The sequence below is a fragment of the Mobula hypostoma genome, chromosome 8 (genome assembly GCF_963921235.1).
Source record: "Mobula hypostoma chromosome 8, sMobHyp1.1, whole genome shotgun sequence".
NCBI classification, from domain to species: domain Eukaryota; kingdom Metazoa; phylum Chordata; class Chondrichthyes; order Myliobatiformes; family Myliobatidae; genus Mobula; species Mobula hypostoma.
This window is the reverse complement of record NC_086104.1, coordinates 107,110,368-107,131,398: the sequence shown is the minus strand read 5'-3', so window position 1 is coordinate 107,131,398 and position 21,031 is coordinate 107,110,368. Positions and strand designations below refer to the sequence as shown.

At 42.3% G+C, this 21,031-nt stretch overlaps 1 protein-coding gene across 3 annotated transcripts in view; it reads right to left on the bottom strand.

Moving 5' to 3' along the window:
* Positions 1-21,031, bottom strand: part of snx14 (sorting nexin 14) — a 174,602-nt gene that overhangs the window by 103,878 nt on the left and 49,693 nt on the right. For 2 of the 3 annotated variants that reach the window (XM_063056561.1, XM_063056562.1), the window contains exons 9-13: positions 19,857-19,932; positions 15,363-15,407; positions 9,203-9,283; positions 4,085-4,199; positions 2,450-2,605 (exon numbers count right to left, since the gene is read on the bottom strand). In XM_063056561.1, the coding sequence (XP_062912631.1) occupies positions 2,450-2,605; positions 4,085-4,199; positions 9,203-9,283; positions 15,363-15,407; positions 19,857-19,932 (473 nt within the window). The remainder of the gene's footprint in view (positions 1-2,449; positions 2,606-4,084; positions 4,200-9,202; positions 9,284-15,362; positions 15,408-19,856; positions 19,933-21,031) is intronic. The other variant, XM_063056563.1, reaches the window with a different exon arrangement.

Genomic DNA, 21,031 nt, shown 5'->3' with positions numbered 1-21,031 from the left:
GGTGTGGTGTCAATGAATTGGAGAAAACTGATCGATTACAAAATGGAATCAAAATGAAATTTAATGACAATCATATCAAATGGAATATGTAAGATGGAAAACAAACATTATAAATAGCCCATGGACAATATTGAAGCATGCAAGAAAATTGCAGTAAAGACATTAGAAAGCTCAGTTGATCATACTTCATCAATGTAGCTTTGTGAAATCATGAACTCTGTAGCTGAAGACTGCAATATACAACCCCAAGACGGAGAAGGTTGTACTAAAAAGAGCTTAGGGTATGCTATGGCTCGAATACTATGGCTAGTTCTACTCATGAAGATGTGAAATTGGATCCTTGATTTTCTCACTTGCAAATCCCAGTCAGTTCAGATTGGCAAAATCACCTCCTCCACAATAACATCAGTACAGGTGCACCACAGTGCCATGTGCTTAGTCCCCCTTATGACCGTGAGGTTAAGCACAGCTCCATTGTCATATTTAAGTTTGCTGATGACACCACTGCTGTCAGCTGAATCAAAGGTAGTGATGAATCAGCGATATAGGAGGGAGATTGAAAATCTGGCTGAGTGGTGCCACAGTAACAACCTCTTTCTCAATGTCATCAAAACCATGGAGCAGATTATTGACTTCAGGAAGAGGAAATCAGAGGTCCACGAGTTAGACGTATTGAGGGTTCAGAAGTGTAGAGGGTTAGCAACTTTAAATTCTTCGGTGTTATCATTTCAGAGCATCTGTTCTGGGCCCAGACCACAAAGGCCTAAACAAAAAGAGGCACAGCAGAGCCTCTACTAAGAAGTTTGCAAAGATTCAGCATGACATTTAAAACTTTGACAAACTTCTATAGATGTGTGGTGGAGAGTCTATCGACTGGTTGCATCACAGCCTGGTGTAGAAACACCAATGCCCTTGAATGGGAATCCTACAAAAAGTAGTGAATACAGCCAGTCCAACTCAGGTAAAGCCCTCCCTGCTATTGAGCACATCTACACGTAGCATTGTCATAGGAAAGCAGCATCCATCATCAGGGACCTCCACCACACAGGCCATGCTCTGTCATTCTTGCTGCTGCCATCAGGAGGGTGGGACAGGAACCTCAGGACTCACGCCACCAGGTTCAGCGACAGTTATTACCCCTTAACTAATCAGGCTCTTGAATCAAAAGAAAGACTTAACTCCAAGTTAACTCAACTTCACATGCCTCATCACTGAACTGTTCCTATAGACTCACTTTCAAGTGCTCTTCATTTCATGTTCTCGATATTTTTCACAGCTTGTTGTCCTTCGCACACTGGGTGTCGTCCGTTCTGTTAGGTATGGTCTTTCACCGATTCTATTGTGTTTCTTCTATTTTCTGAGTATACCCGCAAGAAAATGAATCTCAGGGTTCTATATGGTGATAAATGTGTACTTTGACAATAAATTTACTTGGTACAAGGGAGACACTTTAAGTTGGAGTCAGTGTTGATAAGAACTGTGAATTGATCATCTGCATGAAGTCATCTGATTAGTCTTGATCAGTAGTTTGAAAGGTGACATTAGGAGATGCGATACAGGAAGCAACATGAGAAAGGTAAACTAGATTAGGAACGGGGATGGCACGTTCAGACTAAATAATAACAACATCTTCAAATATAGTGAGACGAACATTTAATGAATGGACAACTATTTAAAGAACAACAGAAGTGACTTCAGGATCATTCTGAATAAATAAGAACCAGACAACAGTTCAAACCCAGAGCTATCTTACAGTCTTTGCTGAGCTTCCCAGTTCCTTATCCAACCCATCTTCTTAGTACGTCTGGCAGGGGCACTGCACCAACTGAACTGAATTAGACTCAGAACATAAATCAACAGAATTTTAAAAGGGAATTATTCAGCGATTGCCCCATTATTTTAAAACCCTGTTCGCAAATTTCATTGACAATACATCAAAGCAAATCCAGGAATAAGTTTGCATTTTTCATTCCATCCAACTTTTACTTTTTTTTTACAGAATAACAGCTTGGTTACTGCACAAGAGAAGGCCACTTGGCACATGATGTCTGTGCTGGCTCTCTACCAGGGTAACTCAATATCCCAACTTGCACCTTGAACTCATCACAACTTTGCTGAGTACCAATACCTAAACTATAAAAAAACAAAATTAATGCCATTTCTTTAGGTACTAATCCTAAAACAAAAATGCAAATGTGCAAAGCTTTCACTACAAATGGCAAATTGAATTATATAGACAAGGAAAGTAAAATTGTTGGATATTCATTGGTAGTAGTGTGCAACAAGGACCAACTTATAGAAAGTCCTACACGCTTCAACAAAGCCATACTTTGAAATCCAAACTATTATGGAACATCAGCACCATACACCCTATGAATAAACTCTAAACCCATTGCTAAATGAACACTCATTACTTCCTTAATCATAATATTTATTGTGACAAACTTACTCTGTTTTATCTCTTCGACAATAAAGGGATCGAATTTGATTTTATCAACGCTCTCATCAAGACAATATGTCTCATAGATTTCCTTCACCTCCTTGTGAAGATTCTGCTTCTCGTCGTCAGTGAGCTCAGGACACAAGATCTTGTCATTGAATTCCTCTGTTGAAACAAAAGTTTGCAACTGTAAGAAGATGGGGACGAGTCCAGACCTCGGCTCTGCACTCAAAATGCTAGCAATAGGGACAAGAAGTCAAAGGACATCCTGAGTCCAGACCACTGCTCCGCGTTCGAAGGCCTACAACGTAGACTTGGGGACAAAGGAGATCCACAATTATTGGGTTGTCCCAGGTTAGTGCATGTCTATGTGAGCAGGAGGCATGAGGGCTGGTCAGTTGGACCACTCAGAGCTTGAGCTGTGGGGTCCTGTCATCAGCTAGAATGGAGGGTCCATACTGAAGATCGAAACCTGCGGTTGATCGAACTCCAGAAATTGTAGCACAATGACCAATACACAAGGACTGCCCTGGAGTTAGACAAATGTCTGTGTGTGTGCGCGTCTGCATGTGTGTCTGTGTGTGGGGAGGGAAGGAAGGTGGGAAGAGAGGAAAAGGGCTTGATTTATTGTTGTTGTTTTGGTGCTTACTGAGTTTGTTTTGTCATGTTCGGTGTTGTTCTGCCAAGCACTGTGGGCATGCTATGTTGGTGGAGTTACGTGTGGTAACACTTATGGGCAGCCACCTGCACATCCTTAGGTATGTTGGTTGTGAATCACCATTTCAATGTATGCCTTGTTTACATGACATAAGTAAATTTAAATCTGAATCTGGCTGAAGGAGAAATAAGTATGGGAAGATATCAGTGATGCAACAAGATATTTAAACAGGTTCAAAAACTTCGATACATCATTAACTCTATCTTATTGTCCATTTATATCAGATATTTCTTCCACTGGTCTCTTGGATTTAAACAAGCTCCCTCACAGTATATTTAGCAGGTCAGTCTTTTTGAACTACGCTCCTAAATAGTGGAATTCAATATCTAAAACTGTAAGAGAAGCAAACTTAGTTGACACTTTTAAAGTCCATTTATTTAAACTTGCTTTTAACTAACACCTTTTTGTCTTTTATTTTCATGTTTGCACTTTATCTCATTATAAAACACTTCAAATTACATTGTATAACAAGTGCTCCATAAATAATTATTTACATCAGAAGCCTGCCTTTTTGAAACTGAAGGAATTCAAGTTATTTTGCATATTTAAGCTGCTAAAATATGAAGCAATTTGCATTTATTCAGTACGTTCAACAAAGCAAGGTGCCTCCAAGTGCTCAGCCCGTGAAGAGTGAAATAGAGTCAACATTTCACTTCAATTGACCTTCCATCAGAACTGCCAATCTTATAGTTTTGTCCACAGATACTTTCACATATCTGTTACTGATGCACCATGTCTCATCAGCACAGGGCATATGTAACGGTCGTGCGTGCAGTGTTTCCTCAGTAATCGACAGACACCAGGAGAGTGTGCAGAGAACACTGTAAATTGCTAGGTCTCACAGAAGACCTGTACAGGTGGACAAGAAGCATCAACCTTCATTGTACTTCCCATGGACAAGCATTTCCCACATTGCTTAATCTTACCCACAGCCAGACAGAACTGCAGGACATGCACTGCACCCTCCTGCTTCAATAAGTTCATGAACCCGAACAGCAGATCCTGCTGGTTTCTTATTTCCTTCAGCTCAAGTTTAAGGGCCTAGGGAAATTAAAGAACACATGCTCAGTATTTCATTTACAGCATGACGAAGCAGTTAAACAAGTACAATATAAAATCAATTTTAAACACATTTGAAATGCTTGAAATATTGCAAAATATTGAAATATGTGTGAGTAGCTTCATCTTCACGGTTCATGAAAAAATTTGATATTATTAAATACATCAAAGTTTCCAGGTAAATGCATTAGCAAGCAAAAGATGTTGGGAATGGCACGGTTGGAGCACCGTGGGAGGGATGTGGTGCAGGTGCCAGGGGTGGGGTTGGTTTGAGTTCAGACACATGCAGCCCTGAGGCAAGGTCATTTGTTTCCAAACAGTTGATCTATTGATCATAACAGGATGTATCTCTGGTGCTTCCCTCTCCCTTCCACTTTTCCCAACCACGATTTCCTTCTCCCTGCCCCCTGCCCACTCTCATTCCACAGCAGAGACCCATATCTGAATCAGGTTTATCATCATTCACATATGTCATGAAATTTGATTTTCTTTTTGTGGCAACAGCACAGTGCAATACATAGAAGTTTTAGGCACCCTAGCTATATATGTGTGCCCAAGACTTTTGCACATTACGGTATGTCACCATATACTACCCTGTGATTCATTTTCTTGCATGGAATTCGCTGAAGAACAAAGAAATCTAACAGAGTCAGTGAAAAACTACACACAAACAGGCTGACAAACAATTAATGTGAAAACAACAATCAACATATCACAGAATTCACACTGCTTATAAGGGGTATAGAGTAAATGCAATTAGGCTTGTTCCACTGAGGTTGGGAAAGACTACAAATGGTGGTCAAGGGTGAAAGGTGTTAAAGGGGAACATGAGGGGAAACCTTTTCTCTCACAGGGTGGGGAGAGTGTGGACTGAACTGCCAGCAGAAGTGATGGATGTGGGTTCAATTGCAACGGTTAAGAGAAGTTTGGATAGGTACATGGATGGGACAGTATGGAGAGCTATGGTTTGAGTGCAGGTCGATGGGACGAGGCAGAATAATAGTTTGACATAAACTAGAAGGGCCAAAGGGCTCGTTTCTGTGCTGAAGTGCTCTATGACCAAGTGGATATTTAAAAACAAAAAGATATGGAATAATTGGAAATCATATTTTCTATCCTAAAAGCCATTCTGCTAAGTATATTGCACCTTTTGCACACATTCCCTGATAATGCATTAGTCTGGAGTTATATATTGAAACACGCAGTGGTACAGCTAGCAGGCCAGAGACCTGGGTTCAATCCTGACCTTGGGTGCTGTCTGTGTGTGCACATTGCAATTGTTTGGGTTCTCTCCAGATGCTCTGGTTTAACTTGGGCACTGTAAATGGTCTCCAGTGAGCAGGTGAGTGGCAGAATCTGGGGAGAGTTGACGGAAAGGTGGGAAGAAGATAAGTTAGTGTAAACAAATGTTTGATGATTGGTGTGGACTTGGTGGACCAAAGGACATGTTTCTATGCTGTCAGACTCTAACCCCAGGGTAGCAGGATAGTGTAGCTGTTAGCATAACACTATTAAAGTGTCAGCAACCCAGGTTCTATTCTTGAAGCTGTCTACAGGGAGCTTATACTTTCTCCCCATGACCACATGGGTTTCCTCCAGGTGATTTGGTTCCTCCCACATTCCAAAGGCATACAATTCAGAGATTAGCTGGTCACATGGGTGTAATTGGGCTGCGTGGGCCTGTTACTATGATCTCCAAATAGACAAAAACAAAAAAAAAACATATTTGAATATGTACTTCTATCTCACAAACACGAGGAATTCTGCAGATGCTGGAAATTCAAGCAACACACATCAAAGTTGCTGGTGAACGCAGCAGGCCAGGCAGCATCTCTAGGAAGCGGTACAGACGACATTTCGGGCCGAGACCCTTCGTCAGGACTGGACGAAGGGTCTCGGCCATTTTACTTTGAACAAACGTCTTTCTTTATTTTATAAATGAAGTATAAATGAGGATTGGCACAGTGTAGCGGTTAATGTAACGCTTTACAGTGCCAGCCCCCCGGGTTCGACTCCCACTGCTGCCTGAAAGGAGTTTGAACATTCTCCCCGTGACCGCGCGGGTTTCCTCTGGGTGCTCCGGTTTCCACCCACATCCCAAGGATGTGGTGGTTAGTTTGTTATTTGGTCACATGAGTGCAAATAGGCAGTTTGGGCTTGTTACCATGCTATATCTCTAAATAACAAAAATAATAATAAAGGGAGATATTTCACTGGAGGCCATTCCTGAAAGGTTCACTAGGGTGATCTGAAGAATGGCAGAATTGTCCCTGAAAGAAAAATTAAACAGACTGGGAATTTGCTCACTGGATTTAGTCGGCTGAAAGGTGATCTTACTGAAGCAATAAATGTTGAGGATATTTCCTCTGATGGATAAGCCCAGAACCCAGAACTAGGTAGCATGGTTTCAGAATAAGGGAACGCCCACTTAAGAGAGGAAGAATTTCTTCTAGTCAGCTAGAAGCCACTGGAAACTCCTTACCACACAGGGCTTTGGTGGCGGCATCCTTGGATACACTTAAGACCAAAAAAAAATACAAGGTTATGGGGAAATGTCAGGAAAATATTCAGCCAGGCGTGTGACAAGAGCCACACAGTAGGCTGGTCTAGAAAGTTAGGGAATAAGGGATTCAAGGTAGTCTAGCAAACTGGATCCAAAATTGATCTGGTAGTAAGTTGATTTGGGGTAGTGATGGAGGGTTGTATCTCTGACTAGAAGTATGTAACAGTGATGTACCACAGGGGTGGCTGTTTGTTGTTTAATTTAAAGAAACTTGGGTGGGAATGTCTGTGATCCAATAGATTTGCCAAAGGTACAAACAATTGGAGTAGAAGACAGCAAAGATGGTTGTGAAAGGATACAAAAGAACACAGATCAACTGAAGAGCTGGGGGCAGCAGTGGCAGATAGAACTTAATGGTGGCAACAGGCAAGACATTTTGAGTCATCTACATGTACATAAATGACAGGGACCTTAGTAGCACCAATATACAGAGGGACCTTTGGGTGTAAGTTCATAGCTCCCTAGATATGGCGAAACAGGTAGATAGGGTAGTTAAGGCACATGGCTTGCTTGCCTTCACAGGTGAGGTATTAGAGTTAGGACATCATGTTGCAGCTGCACGAGAGATTGCTTTGGCCACACTTGGAATACCATCTGATCAACATACTACAGAAAGGATTGGCAGCACTCAGACGAGAGCATAAGAGGTTCACCAGGATGTTTCCTGAAATGGAAGGTTTTAGTTACAAGGAGAGATTGAATAGGTTGATTGCACTCACAGCAGCATTGGAGGGGTGACCGCAGGGGTTTTATAAAATTATGAGGGGACAAGATAAATAGACACAGTCTTTTTCCCAAAGGGTAGTGGAACTTAAAATTGGAGGATATAGGGTTAAGGTGAGAGGAAAAATATTCAAAGGAGATCTGAAGCACAAGTTTTTCCACAGAAGGTGGTGAGTATATGGAATTAGTTGCCAGAGGTGGTGATAGAGGCAGGTATCAGTGCTTTTTAAAAGTATTTGGACAGGCACAGTGATAAGAAGTGTTCCAAACATAGGAAATGGAATTAGATCAGATAGGCATCCTGGTCAGTACATTTGTATTGGGCTGAAGGGCCTCTTTCCATGCTGTATGAGTAGGACTCAAGGTGAAGTGACAGATCATCCTTTTGGATGGCGGAGCAGACATGAGAGAGGGAGGGCCTTCCTCTGGTCTTGGCCTAATGGTTGTATTACAAAAAAGAATGTAGTTAAGTCAGCATTGCTAAGATTTGGAAAGATTGTCCAGTTATGATGTAGTGCAGTCAAACATTATTAGCTCAACCCTTTCTCAGGCAACATGGCCCGCAGAGGCAATAACATGAGGTGAGACCTAACACCAAACAGTAAAATAATACCTCAACAACTATCCAAAACAAATCATAGAAACATAGAAAATAGGTGCAGGAGTAGGCCATTTGGCCCTTCGAGCCTGCACCGCCATTCAGTATGATCATGGCTGATCATCCAACTCAGAACCCTGTACCAGCCTTCCCCCCATACCCCCTGATCCCTTCAGCCACAAGGGCCATATGTAACTCCCTCTTAAATATAGCCAATGAACTGGCCTCAACTGTTTCCTGTGGCAGAGAATTTCACAGATTCACCACTCTGTGTGTGAAGTTTTTCCTAATCTCGATCCTAAAAGGACCTTTATCCTCAAACTGTGACCCCTCATTCTGGACTTCCCCAACATCAGGAACAATCTTCCTGCATCTAGCCTGTCCAATCCCTTTAGGATTTTATACGTTTCAATCAGATCCTCCCTCAATCTTCTAAATTCCAACGAGTAGAAGCCTAGTTCATCCAGTCTTTCATCATATGAAAGTCCTGCCATCCCAGGAATCAATCTGGTGAACCTTCTTTGTACTCCCTCTATGGCAAGGATGTCTTTCCTCAGATTAGGGGACCAAAACTGCACACAATCATGTCAATTATGTTCAGGAATTCCTGTGTTACAGCAGATTACGTACAGAAGAATTCTGCAACTTAAATGTAGCATCCTGGGATCTTTGCAACCAAACCATTCACACCAGGGAGATCCAACGATCAGTCCCCTCCTGATGTAAGCCAGCTGACTCCCGATGCACCCTCGTCAGACAAGTATAACTAAATAAAGGCAGCAGGGAAAATCAGGTCCCAATTGCTAAGATTTCTGATAGAAAGTATACTCAGGTCTTATAAGAGAGTAGAAGGTCAGGTCTCGAGATGCTCATTAAATTTAAACAAAATATCTTCAGAAGAACGGGGCTGAGTAGAAAACTATACATTCTTTAATGTCACAATTTCCTTGAGTGTTTTAAAATATCCATGGTTACAAATATTATTCAAGTGTGGCCTGTACATTAGCTGCATGTAGTAGAAATGCAAGATGATAACTACTGCAAAACGTAATTGATTACAAACCACAACACAATGATCAAAAGAAAGGTTTTACATCTCACCGACTGGGTTTTATTTCTGGCAACAGCATATCTCTGCAGGAAGGGGACCAAGGGAGAGGGAGGCTCAGTTGCTGGCTCCGGCTAACAACAGAAATGTTATATCAAATTAGCAAAAATTTTTAGACGTAGTTTTATATTTAAAACATTTTTTTATGAAGATCAATAAAGGCAGGCCTCACAATGACCTGTTGGCTTAAATATGCAAAGTACAAAATCTGACACACAGTACAGCAGGGGTCTCCAACCTTTTTCGCACTGCGGACCAGTTTCATATTGGCAATATTCTTGCAGACCAGCTGACCGGGGGCGGGGGAGGGTGTAGGGTTGCCAACGGACAAGAGTAGTGGTCAGATTTGCTGGGTTTACCCCGAGAAAGACTACAATGGCCATGAAGCCTTACGCGGGCAGCAGCGCACATGCGTAACTTGTGCATGAGTGTACGATTTTTTTCTACAAATCGTTTTTGACGATTCTGTTCGGGGGGCGGGGAGGTGTTAATCACGACCGGAATATAGATGATAATTAGCTAATACACTCAATTTCGTTTCTAGAAGGGTTTATCTAACGAATTTAATATTAAACACACAGCACATATTTTCCTCGCATGAATATAGTGATAAGTCAATTATCAGGGGAGGACAGGGGAGCTTGGAGTACGTGTTGAACGAACTTCCAGTAGAAGTGGTAGAGGCAGGTTCGATATTATCATTTAAAGAAAAATTGGATAGGTATATGGACAGGAAAGGAATGGAGGGTTATGGGCTGAGTGCAGGTCAGTGGGACTAGGTGAGAGTAGCGTGCGGCACGGACTAGAAGGGGAGAGATCGCCTGTTTCCGTGCTGTAATTGTTATATGGTTATATAAGTAAGTCAATAGCATCATAACATTTTAAGTATCATTTGGATATTAAATTCGCAGCACATATTTTCCCCGTATGAACATATAAAATCATTGCAACACACCAATATCGCTGAATCAGTGGGAGCCCTGGGCTTGTTTTCCTGCAACAACACGGTCCTATCGAAGGGTGACGGGAGACTGCGATACTCGAACGGGGTTCCTTATGTCCACTCTATTCTGCAATTTAGTTTTCGTTGCATTCATTGCAGAGATATGTTGGAAATGGAAGCAACATTTTCAATACTTTCGTGGCTATCTCAGGATTTTTAGCCTTGACTATGATCCAGAATGCCAGCAGAGATGTTATGTCAAACATACTTTTCAGGCCGCCGTCATTTGCAAGCTCGAGGAGTTGATCTCCTTCCCTCGCTGAAAAGCATGACGCGCGGGTAATGACCTCGCATGCGTAATGGCTCAACAGTGGGCGTGACAGGGAACAAGGAAAGGTGCAGCTGACTCATATCGCCAAATCATATCGTTTCCTCGCAGCCCGGTAGCACATGCTTTGTGGCCCGGTGGTTGGAGACCGCTGCAGTACAGGACTAGCTCCTATTCCATCTAATAATGATCTACACCATAGAAGGGTTGGGTCTGTCACTGCAATACGATAGTCATAGGGACAGGTCTGTCACTTGATAACATTGGGCTACAGCGCTGGTCGGAATGGGTCTGGCACTGTATAACAGAGGGCCACAGTTATGGAGCGGACATCAGTCACTCTGTTACAATGGGTCACACTGCCAGTGGAGCAAAGTCTATCAGTGTTTGATACTAGGGTGCAGTACTAGTGGGGACAGTCTGTCACTACCACACCAGGTACAGTACTAATGGGGATGGGCATGTTACTATCACGCTAGGGTGCAGTACTAGTGGGGACAGTTGTCATACTGGGGTACAGTACTAGTGGGGATAGGTGTGTCATTATCACACTAGGGTACCATACTAACAGGGGACAGTATGTCACTACCACACCAGGACAGACAGGACAGGAAATACTGGACTGGTAGGGACAGGTCTGACTCTATCACACCAGGACTAGAACATAGAAATCTACAGCACATACAGGTCCTTCAGCCCACAATGTTGTGCCGACCATGTAACCGACCCGAGAAATTGCATAGAATTACTCTACCGCATAGCCCTCTATTTTTCTAAGCTCCATGTACCTATCTAAGAGTCTCGTAAAAGACCCTATTGTATCGGCCTCCACCACTGTCGCCAGCAGCGCATTCCACGCACCCACCGCTCTCTGTGTGAAAAACTTACATTCCCCCTTGTACCTACTTCCAAGCACCTTAAAACTATACCCCCTCGCATTGCCCATTTCAGCCCAGGGAAAAAGCTTCTGGCTATCTACACGATCAATGCCTCTCATCATCTTATACACCTCTATCATTTCACCTCTCACCCTCCATCACTCCAAGGAGAAAAGGCCGAGTTCACTCAACCTGTTCTCATAAGGCATGCTCTCCAATCCAGGCAACATCCTTGTAAATCTCCTCTGCACCTTTTCTTATAGTATCCACATCCTTCCTGTAGTGAGGTGACCAGAACTGAACACAGTACTCCAAGTGGGGTCTGACCAAGGTCTTAGATGGCTGTAATATTACCTCACGGCTCTTGAATTCAATCCCATGGTTGTTGAAGGCCAACACACCATACGTCTTCTTAACAACACTGTCAACCTGCGCAGCAGCTTTGAGTGTTCTATGGACTAGTCCTGACGAAGGGTCTCGGCCTGAAACTTCGACTGTACCTCTTCCTAGAGATGCCGCCTGGCCTGCTGTGTTCACCAGCAACTTTGATGTGTGTTGCTTGAATTTCCAGCATCTGCAGAATTCCTCGTGTTTGCACTTCACACTTATCTGAGTTGAACTCCAACTGCCACTTCTCAGCCCAGTTCTGAATCCTATGGATGTCCTCTGACAACCCTCCAGACTATCCACAACACCCCCAACCTTTGTGTGTCATCAGCAAACTTACTAACCCACCCTTATACTTCTTCATCCAGGTCATTTATAAAAATCTTGAAGAGGAGGGGTCCCAGAACAGATCCCTGCAGAACACCACTGGTCACTGACCTCCATGTAGTACTGGTGCAGAGAGGTCCGTCACTATGTAACACTGGAGCACCATACTGACTGGGACAGGTTTGTCACTCTATATCACTCATGCACTGTACTTGCACATACAGGCCTGTCACTGTATGAGTAACATTACTAGTGGAGACTGTCTTTACTAACTGCAACTTCAGAAGGTTTTTCACAGGTTGGTTCATTCATAGTGGGCTGAATGACTATCATTCTGCACCCTCTCATACTTTACTCTCGATTGAGGCAGTTTCTGGCCCCAAGGATTCAAGGAAACTCTAAAGCTGATTAGTACAGCGGTCAGAGTATGGACAAGTTAGTAAAGTATCAGCATCCCAACTGGAGATATTGAGTTGAGAGCTTTCTGTGAGTCAAATGTAAGCAGCTACTTTTCAAAAAATATATATAGAAAAACATTTGCTTTATTTTCCCTAGAATAGCTTGGACAAAATAATACAATTGACATGTATTGTTAATGGTTCCAACTGTAACTCTGGCCCTCTGTTTTGAGAGGTTACATTCTGATCTCAACCATGTTTTCAAAATCCCAACAGGAGTCAGCTCCCAGAAGGCGACTTTCCCTTTGTTATTAAAACAAACTAGAACTTCACTTGTCAGGACTTGGAGCAAGACAGCTCTGAAAAGGTAGGTCTCAGGGGGTGCTTGTGAATTGTATGTTACAGGGATTTAGGAGGAAAGATTGACTAATAGTTGATTGGCTGATTAACAGCAGCCAATAAAAAGGTAGGGTGAAGCAGAGTGGCCATTGCCAGTACGGGCCAGTGTAGGAGTGGGAGCTGAGGCTACAGAGGGGGGAGGCTGAGCAAGTGGCCCAGGGGTTAGGAATGAGAGTGGATCTTTAAAAAGGCTTTGGTGGGGAGGCACAGGTAAGGAAAGACAAGGTTTCATCTTACTGTAGATCCTTAGTACTTGATTCAGTATAGGTAAGATGGTAGTCAGGGCTGTAGAGCACTCCTCCTGCACGCTGTGGGAAGTCAGGGAACCTCAGCGACTCCCTAATGACTACATCTGTAGGGAGTATACCCAGCTACAGCTCCTGACAGACCAGGTCAAGGGAACTGGAGCTGGAGTTGAATGTCCTCAGGATACCTAGCGAATGAGGAGTGCATTTTTGGTAAGGAGACCATGACAGCACTATTTAGAGATGGCCTTCTTGGAGTGTTGTCCAGTAAGGCCATATTGATAGAACTTAAAAAGAAGAGAGTCATTCTAGTGGGGCTGTATAATAGACACACCCCTCCCACCCCCCCCACCCAATATTCAGCAACAGCAAGTGTGTAGAAAAATTGCTAATAGTTTTAAGAATAAGAGGGGTTGAATTAGTGGCAGACTTTATTCCCTGCACTGACTAGACTACCCAGAGTGTTAAGGGTCTGGATGGGGTGGAAATGTGCCCAGGAAAGTTTGATAAGTCAATTTATAGAGGGCCCTGCTTGGGAGTTACAGTACTGGACCTCCTTTAGGGGCATGAGGCAGTGCAGCCAGCTAAAGTGACAGTCAGCGAGCACTTTGGCTCTAGTGACTCTAATTCTATTAGTTTTAAGACAGCAACGGAATAGGTCAGGTCCAGTTCACTGGATCAGAACCAGCTTTGGGGGAATTAGGAAGAATCTAACAGAGATTGATTGGATCAGCCTGTATGAAGGGAAAGGGAAGCTTTTAATGCAAGTGGAAGCTTTTAACATTGTGAAACCAAGAGACCAAAAGCAGCATGTTCCTGTTAGGGTGGAGGGTACACCTGTCAAGTTTAGGGAAGTTTGGTTGATGAGAAATCTAGAGGTTCTGACCAAGAAAAAGAAAGAATGCATTGAGTTGAGGAAGTCGAAGAGAGGGAATCCTTTGACCACAAAATGATTATAAATATTCAAGAGGGAAATCAGGAGGGCAAAGAGGACAAAGAGGGAGTATGAGATGGATCTGGCAGGTAAGACTAAAGAAAATTATCTCTGTTTACAGAGGAGAAGAAGATGATTGCTCAGGATAAGTGAAACAAGTGGAGATGTTTCAAATTACCAGGGAGAAGGTACTTGCAGCCTTACAGCCCATTAAGGCAAACAGATTCCCGGGGACTGACGGAGTTCATCCAGACTGTGGAATGCTAAAGAATTGCAAAGGCTCTTATGGAGACATTTTCTTAATTGTTAGCCACAGGTGAAGCTCCCAATGTCCCAATGACTGGGAAGTGACTAATATTGTTCTGTTTAAGGGTGGCAAGGACAAGCCAGGGAACTGCAGGCTAGTCAGCCTGACATCTGTGGTGAAGTTACTGAAGGGAATTGAGCAGGAGGATCAACCAGCATTTGAGGGGAACTTTTTCCAGAGTGGAGAATATATAGAATTAGCTGCCAGAGAAAGGTACAATAGTATCATTTAAGTAGTACATGGAGGGGCTGAGCTTAAAGGGATATAAGCTGGATGCAGGAAATTTGGACTTGCTGGGTGGGCACCATAATTAACGTGAGCTGATTGGGCCAAAAGGCCCTTATCTGTACTGCTTTGCTCTGACTCAATTACTGTGTCATATCAGCTCCAGCAGTTAATGCCAATAAGAGACTTGGTAATTTATAATGTCTCTTTGAAAACTGAAACTCTTGACAGACTTGAGCTTGGAACATATTGTCATTTCATATTGGTTCTCGTCATGAAGAAGCTAGGTTTATTCCTGCAACACACATCAAAGTTGCTGGTGAACGCAGCAGGCCAGGCAGCATCTCTAGGAAAAGGGTACAGTCGACGTTTCAGGCCGAGACCCTTCGACAGGACTGACGTCAGTTAGTCCTGACGAAGGGTCTCGGCCTGAAACGTCGACTGTACCTCTTCCTAGAGATGCTGCCTGGCGTGCTGCGTTCACCAGCAACTTTGATGTGTGTTGCTTGAACTTCCAGCATCTGCAGAATTCCTGTTGTATAGGTTTATTCCTGCCTTTTTTAAACAAATGCAGCAAAGTGACACTTTGAACCTCACACACTAGCAATTAGCATTGTCTTTGTAGCAGCTCTTCCAATACAATAAATATTCTACAAGGTAAGAGTATAACCTCAATCATTTGGATGGCTGATAGTACTTGAAAATAGTTGAATATTAAAGGCCAAATAAAAATTAGGTCAGACTTTCTTTGGAAGAATGCATTTTAAATCAGTAATACTCACTGGACTGTTGTCTATGAAAATCAGCAACAAATGGTTCACAGTGTCCTAACAAATGGAAAACATGATCATTATAGACGCATAACAATCAATAAATCTTCATCTTATTATAATAATAAATGTGACAAACCACCAAACTTTAAATTTAATTAGATATTTCATGAAAAACATTGTTGAATGGCTTAAGGTCAAGTCATTGGCAATCATCAAGTGCAAAGATCTCAACAAAGTGAATAATGGAAGTGTAAATATGGACAAATTGCTTGTTTGTGTATTCTAATAATATTAGACAGCAGAATAAAAGGTTAAATACAGAAATATGATTGTGGAAGTATTAAACCATAAACAAGTTTCAGAGTATCCCTACCTATAAGCTGGTTGGATCAGCTGGATTCTCATTAATGGGAAGATATGGATGCTAGAAATCTGAAATAAAAACATTCAGGCCAGGCATCACCATGACCAATCTGAAATGTTTTTATTTTTATTTTATTTAAAAGATATCACGTAGAACAGCCGCAACACCCGGCAACCTATCTATTTAACCCCAGCCTAATTACAGGACAATTTACAAAGACCAATTAACCAACTAATGAGTATAGCTTTAGAACATGGGAAGAAACCAAAGCACCCGGAAGAAACCCATGCGTTCACGGGGTGGGGGGGGGGGGGACATACAAACTCCTTACAGGCAGTGTTGGAATTAAACTCTGAACCCTGCACCCCGAGATGCTTTTAGCATCATGATATCTTATCCCTCTCCTATCTCCTCATGATTTCACACCTTCTATCATTTCATCTCTTCTGTCCAGACTTTCCATTTTGTATTTTCCTCCCCATCACCCTTTCTCTCCATGTGTCGTTGCTCAAAAGCCAAGTCCAACTTTCTCCAACTCTGATGCAAGGCTCTTGACTTGGGTCATTCCACTGATACTGCCAGACCTGCTCAGTATTTCTACATCTCCAGCTTCCATCCTGACACTTTGAATGATTAGGCAGTCAAGAGGTGGAAGATGTGCTGGAGGATGTGCTGGAGAAGAGAGGCCTTTTGAGTTTTAGTACAAGGGAGATCTGTTGAAATTCAGGCAGCATAGGGGAGCACCAGAGATAGCAGAGAACGAAGGGGATTAGCAAGAGCATGATGACACACTGGTACCTGACAGTTCTGAAACCTGACAATATCAGATCAAAGACAAAGACTTAGTAACAGATATACTCTGTATCACAAGACTGAGTAATCACCTCTTGATAAAAGAAAACATGAGATGACTGCAGCCATGTTTGTTAAAAGCATTTGTTTGGGAACAAAGTGGTGCTTTTCCCTGTACTTTACAAATCCATTTTATTTGCCTTGTGAGCGTTGTATAGATGGAAGGGGAAGGAAACAATTCAATGGAAATAAGGTGTCAGAGAGGTAGAGAAATTGTCCCACTTCATCAAAGAAAGCAACTACAGAAAAAAACATAAACCACTTTAATATGTTCCAGCACCGCAAAGTCCAAGTGGAAGAAGTGAGCACCTAGTGCTGATGGGCCTATGAAAGGCAAACACAAATACATGCCCACACAGTACCTTACTTAACATCATTCTTTAGGAGGTGTGAGAGAAATTAAATCCGACATTAACAACCTCACAAGGCTGACATAATGATATTGATGGCACACACACACACACACACACATTCTGAGATTCAGCTCTCACTTCATCAGGAACGCAGTAGATTATTTCACAGAGTTTCATAAAATTGGTCAGCCAACTTCACAATTGTAGGGTACCAGGGATGTTACTGAAATGACACCAGAAGGTACATGTTGGATCATCAGGAATCATAAGATCATTGTGGAGAGTCAATGCTAAGTATCTGAGTACTGCTTTGCTCTTTACTGAAAGCTCTAAAGTTTGAGCAGACTTGATGGGTCGAACAGCTTAATTCTGCTTTGTCTTATGGTCTTATAGTCTTAGTCTGACCACCTGGAATACTGCGAATGGCTCAGGTTTGCATTATATACAGAGTACTGAAGAAAATGCAAAGGTCTCTAAATGTGGCAGCATAAGTAGACAAGGTGGTTAAAAAGGGCATACAAGATAGTAGTCTTCATTAAGTGTGGCACGGAATGGAAGGGAAGTTTTTTTAAAAAACACTGAGGTCACACCTGCAATGATTTAACTGCAGTTTGGGTCATCTCAGTACAGGACTGGGATACAGTGGAGACGCACCAGGATTTTACCATGGGATAGATTTATGAGAGAATTATGAGAGGCAATGACACCGTAGGCCCCATTGCAGAAGTATCGAGACACCAAAGATAGGTTCGAGGTTAGGAGTCAGTTTACGGAGAGAACAATAAAATTTCATTCAGAGGGGGACTGGAGTTTTGAATGCACTGCTCAGGAGGGGACAGAGGTGGAGACCTAAAAATATTTCAATATCTAAATGACCATCAAGATACTAAAGGCTACACACCAAGTGCTCAGATGGGTAGCATGGACTCTAATGGGCAGAAGAGTCTATTTCTGTGTTGTAAATCTCTAAAATGCATAAGAGATTTATGAGAACAACACCAAAATCAAGAGATAATAATCAGCAGAAAGGTTGAAATGGAGTGGAGTGGAGTATTTTACTGAGGGTGATCTGACAAATTGTAATAACTTAGATGCTGAGAAGGTGTGTCATTCAGCAGGAGGCTCAATCAGATACAATAAATAGAGCATCAAACAAATCGAAAAGGAATTCAGCAGTAACTGGCAACACACATAAAATGTTGGAGGAACTCAGCAGGCCAGGCAGCATCTATGGAATACGTTTCATCAGGGCTGGAGAAAAAACAAGATGAGGAGTCAGAATTAAAAGATAGAGGGAGGGGAGGAAGAAACACAAGGTGAAAGGTGAAACTGGCAGGGGGAGGAGTGAAGTAAACAGCTGGGATGTTGATTGGTGAAAGAGACACAGGGCAGGAGAAGGGGGAATCTGATAGGAAAGGACAGAAGGCCATGGAAGGAAAAAAAAGGGTAAGGAATGCCAAAGGGAGGTGATGGGCAGATAAGGAGATAGGGTGAGAGAGGGAAGAGGGAAAAGGGAATGGGAATGTTGGAGGGGGGGAGGGGGGCATTACTGGAAGTTACAGGGCTAGAAAAGCACATAATTCTCCATAACTTCCGCCATCTCAAATGGTAAAAGTTCAATTAAGCAGAGAAAGAAAGGTATAGAATAGCTTTAGGTATAGAAAGGCATAGGGTGCCACGGTAGCGAAGTAGTTAACAGGATGCTATTACAGCTCAGGACATCGGAGTTCGGAGATCAATCCCGATGTCCTTTGTAAGGAGTCCTCTCCATGGAAGGTGTGGGTTTTCCCATCCTCCGGTTTCCTCCCACAGCCCAAAGACATACTCGGTAGGTTAACTGGTCATTGTAAATTGTCCTGTGATTAGGTTAGGGGTACATCAGGACTGTCGGGGGTTGCTGGGCAGTGTGGTTCAAAGGGCCTATCCACACCGAATCTCTCAATAAAATAGATAAGCAAGTCAACAAGGTAAAGAGGGTGAAAGGTGACCTGGACCTGTTGTGTTCAAAGGTCTGTTTCTAAGCTGCAAATACTATATAAAGTAAACCCTTTCAAACCATTTGTTTCACAAAATTCTAAACTTTGTAAGTCAGGAATAAATGCTGTGCAAAGCAAACAAGGCTTCTTACACTGAAACAGACTTTCTTTGTATAAATTGCATTCCTTCTTGTGAAAATAGTGAACCATTTATTTTCCTTGCGAATGCTGTTTACCTGATGCTACGTGCCTATGATGCTGCTGCAAGGAAGTTATTCGCTTATTTTATTTTTTTTACTTATTTAGAAATATAGCATGGAATAGCCCTTTCTGCTCAACGAGCCACACCTTCCAGCAATCCACCTATTTAACCCAGGCCTAATTACAGAACTATTTACAATGACCCATTAACTGTGTCACCAGAAACCGGAGCACCCGGAGGAAACTCACGCTTCACGGGGAAGATGTACAAACTCCTTACAGAGGACGCCTGAATCGAGCTCCAATGCCCTGAGCTGCTACACTACTGTGATGCCCTTTGCAGATAACAATAGACTCTGACTTTACGCTCCATTTGCAAGCCACATTCCAACCTGGCTGGCCAGCCAGTACTGGTGGTTCAAAATGAAATGATGACACTAGGCCATATTCAGCAAGCCAAAAGTGAACTGTCGGATCCCTTAGTTAATGTTAGATCGGAACTCTGCCAATGAATTCCCAATCTTACTGGCAATGCCAAGTGTTTATGGTCCTGACCACTTTGCTACAGTACAGGATATTTCCACCCTGGTCCGCATGTGGGGAATCTATATACAGGCAATATTTCTGAGTTAGAGAGATCAAGTCCTGTCCCATCATACAAACTTCATTCATACTCAATGGCTTAAATAAGTTGTGTATGCATATTTATGTATTTGTTTGGTAAAAGTAATTCTATTACTCAAAATGGTTTACTCACCGGATCAGCTAAGAAGTCTAGGGAAGGAAGGAAGACTGACCCAGCCAGAATTTCTTGGATCAACAGGGTTAATGATCTAGATGAGAAACAGTAATACACTTGAAGAACATTCTGTTTTAAATTTTCTTAAACCACATAGAACATGGATCTGAAAGATCGCTGCTAATATGTAGAAATGTCCTATTTCTTTTTCCATTAGCTGTGTTCCTTGTTAACAGTGACTTACTTACTCCAATACATTCCCAAGAATTATTAATGAAAAGGTAACAGATGATTTAATTTCCAATGTCAGATTCTTATTCACGATCACATTCTCAAAAGAGAATGGTTTGGTGGTTAACAGCAAAAGTGTGTTGAATGAGAATTTCATGGGTGATGGAAAGATGAGGGAGGGGAGTTCAGAGGCAATTGCAGAATGGTAACTGGTAACTGTGTGAATTGGGGAGAGCTCAGAATCACAGTGCAGAATGTCTGGGGTCTGCAGAAATGGAGTGAGCTGAAAAGAAGCACGCCATGAAGGAACTCAAAAGCGATGACTTTAAATAAGATAGAAAGCCAGTCAGGTTTGATAATACAGCCATCTGGAAAAGCTGCTGTGTTTATCCCCTCAGAAGCTGAAGAGTGCTCTTATAGAGATCTTTAAGATTATGAAAAGTTTTGATGGCATCGATATAGGCTGGTCCTGGACTTATTTCCTGGCATAATTTACATATTACTATTTAATTATTTATGGTTTTATTACTATTTAATTATTTATGGTGCAACTGTAACGAAAACCAATTTCTCCAGGATCAATAAAGTATGAGAGAAAGAGGACAGATCTAATGGCAATAAATGTAGCAATCATTACCAGAGACATTCCCCAAAACACATTGCAAAATTAGGCCACAGAAGCATCTTGCTTAGAGATTTTCAAAATTAAAGTGGTATGTTTTATTTTCAGAACAACTTATTACATAAGGAAGGAGTGGCCAAAACTTTAGGATGACAAACAAGGAAAAGTTGTCATAGAAAATTGAGGGAACAATTTTAAGGTGATTGGAGGAAAGTATAGGGGGAATGTTAGAGGCAAGTTTGTTTGTTTGTTTTATTTTCAGAGACAGTACTGGGGGCAAAGATCGCCCTGCCAGGGTGGTGGTAGAGGCAGATGCATTAGGGACATTTAAGAAATTCTT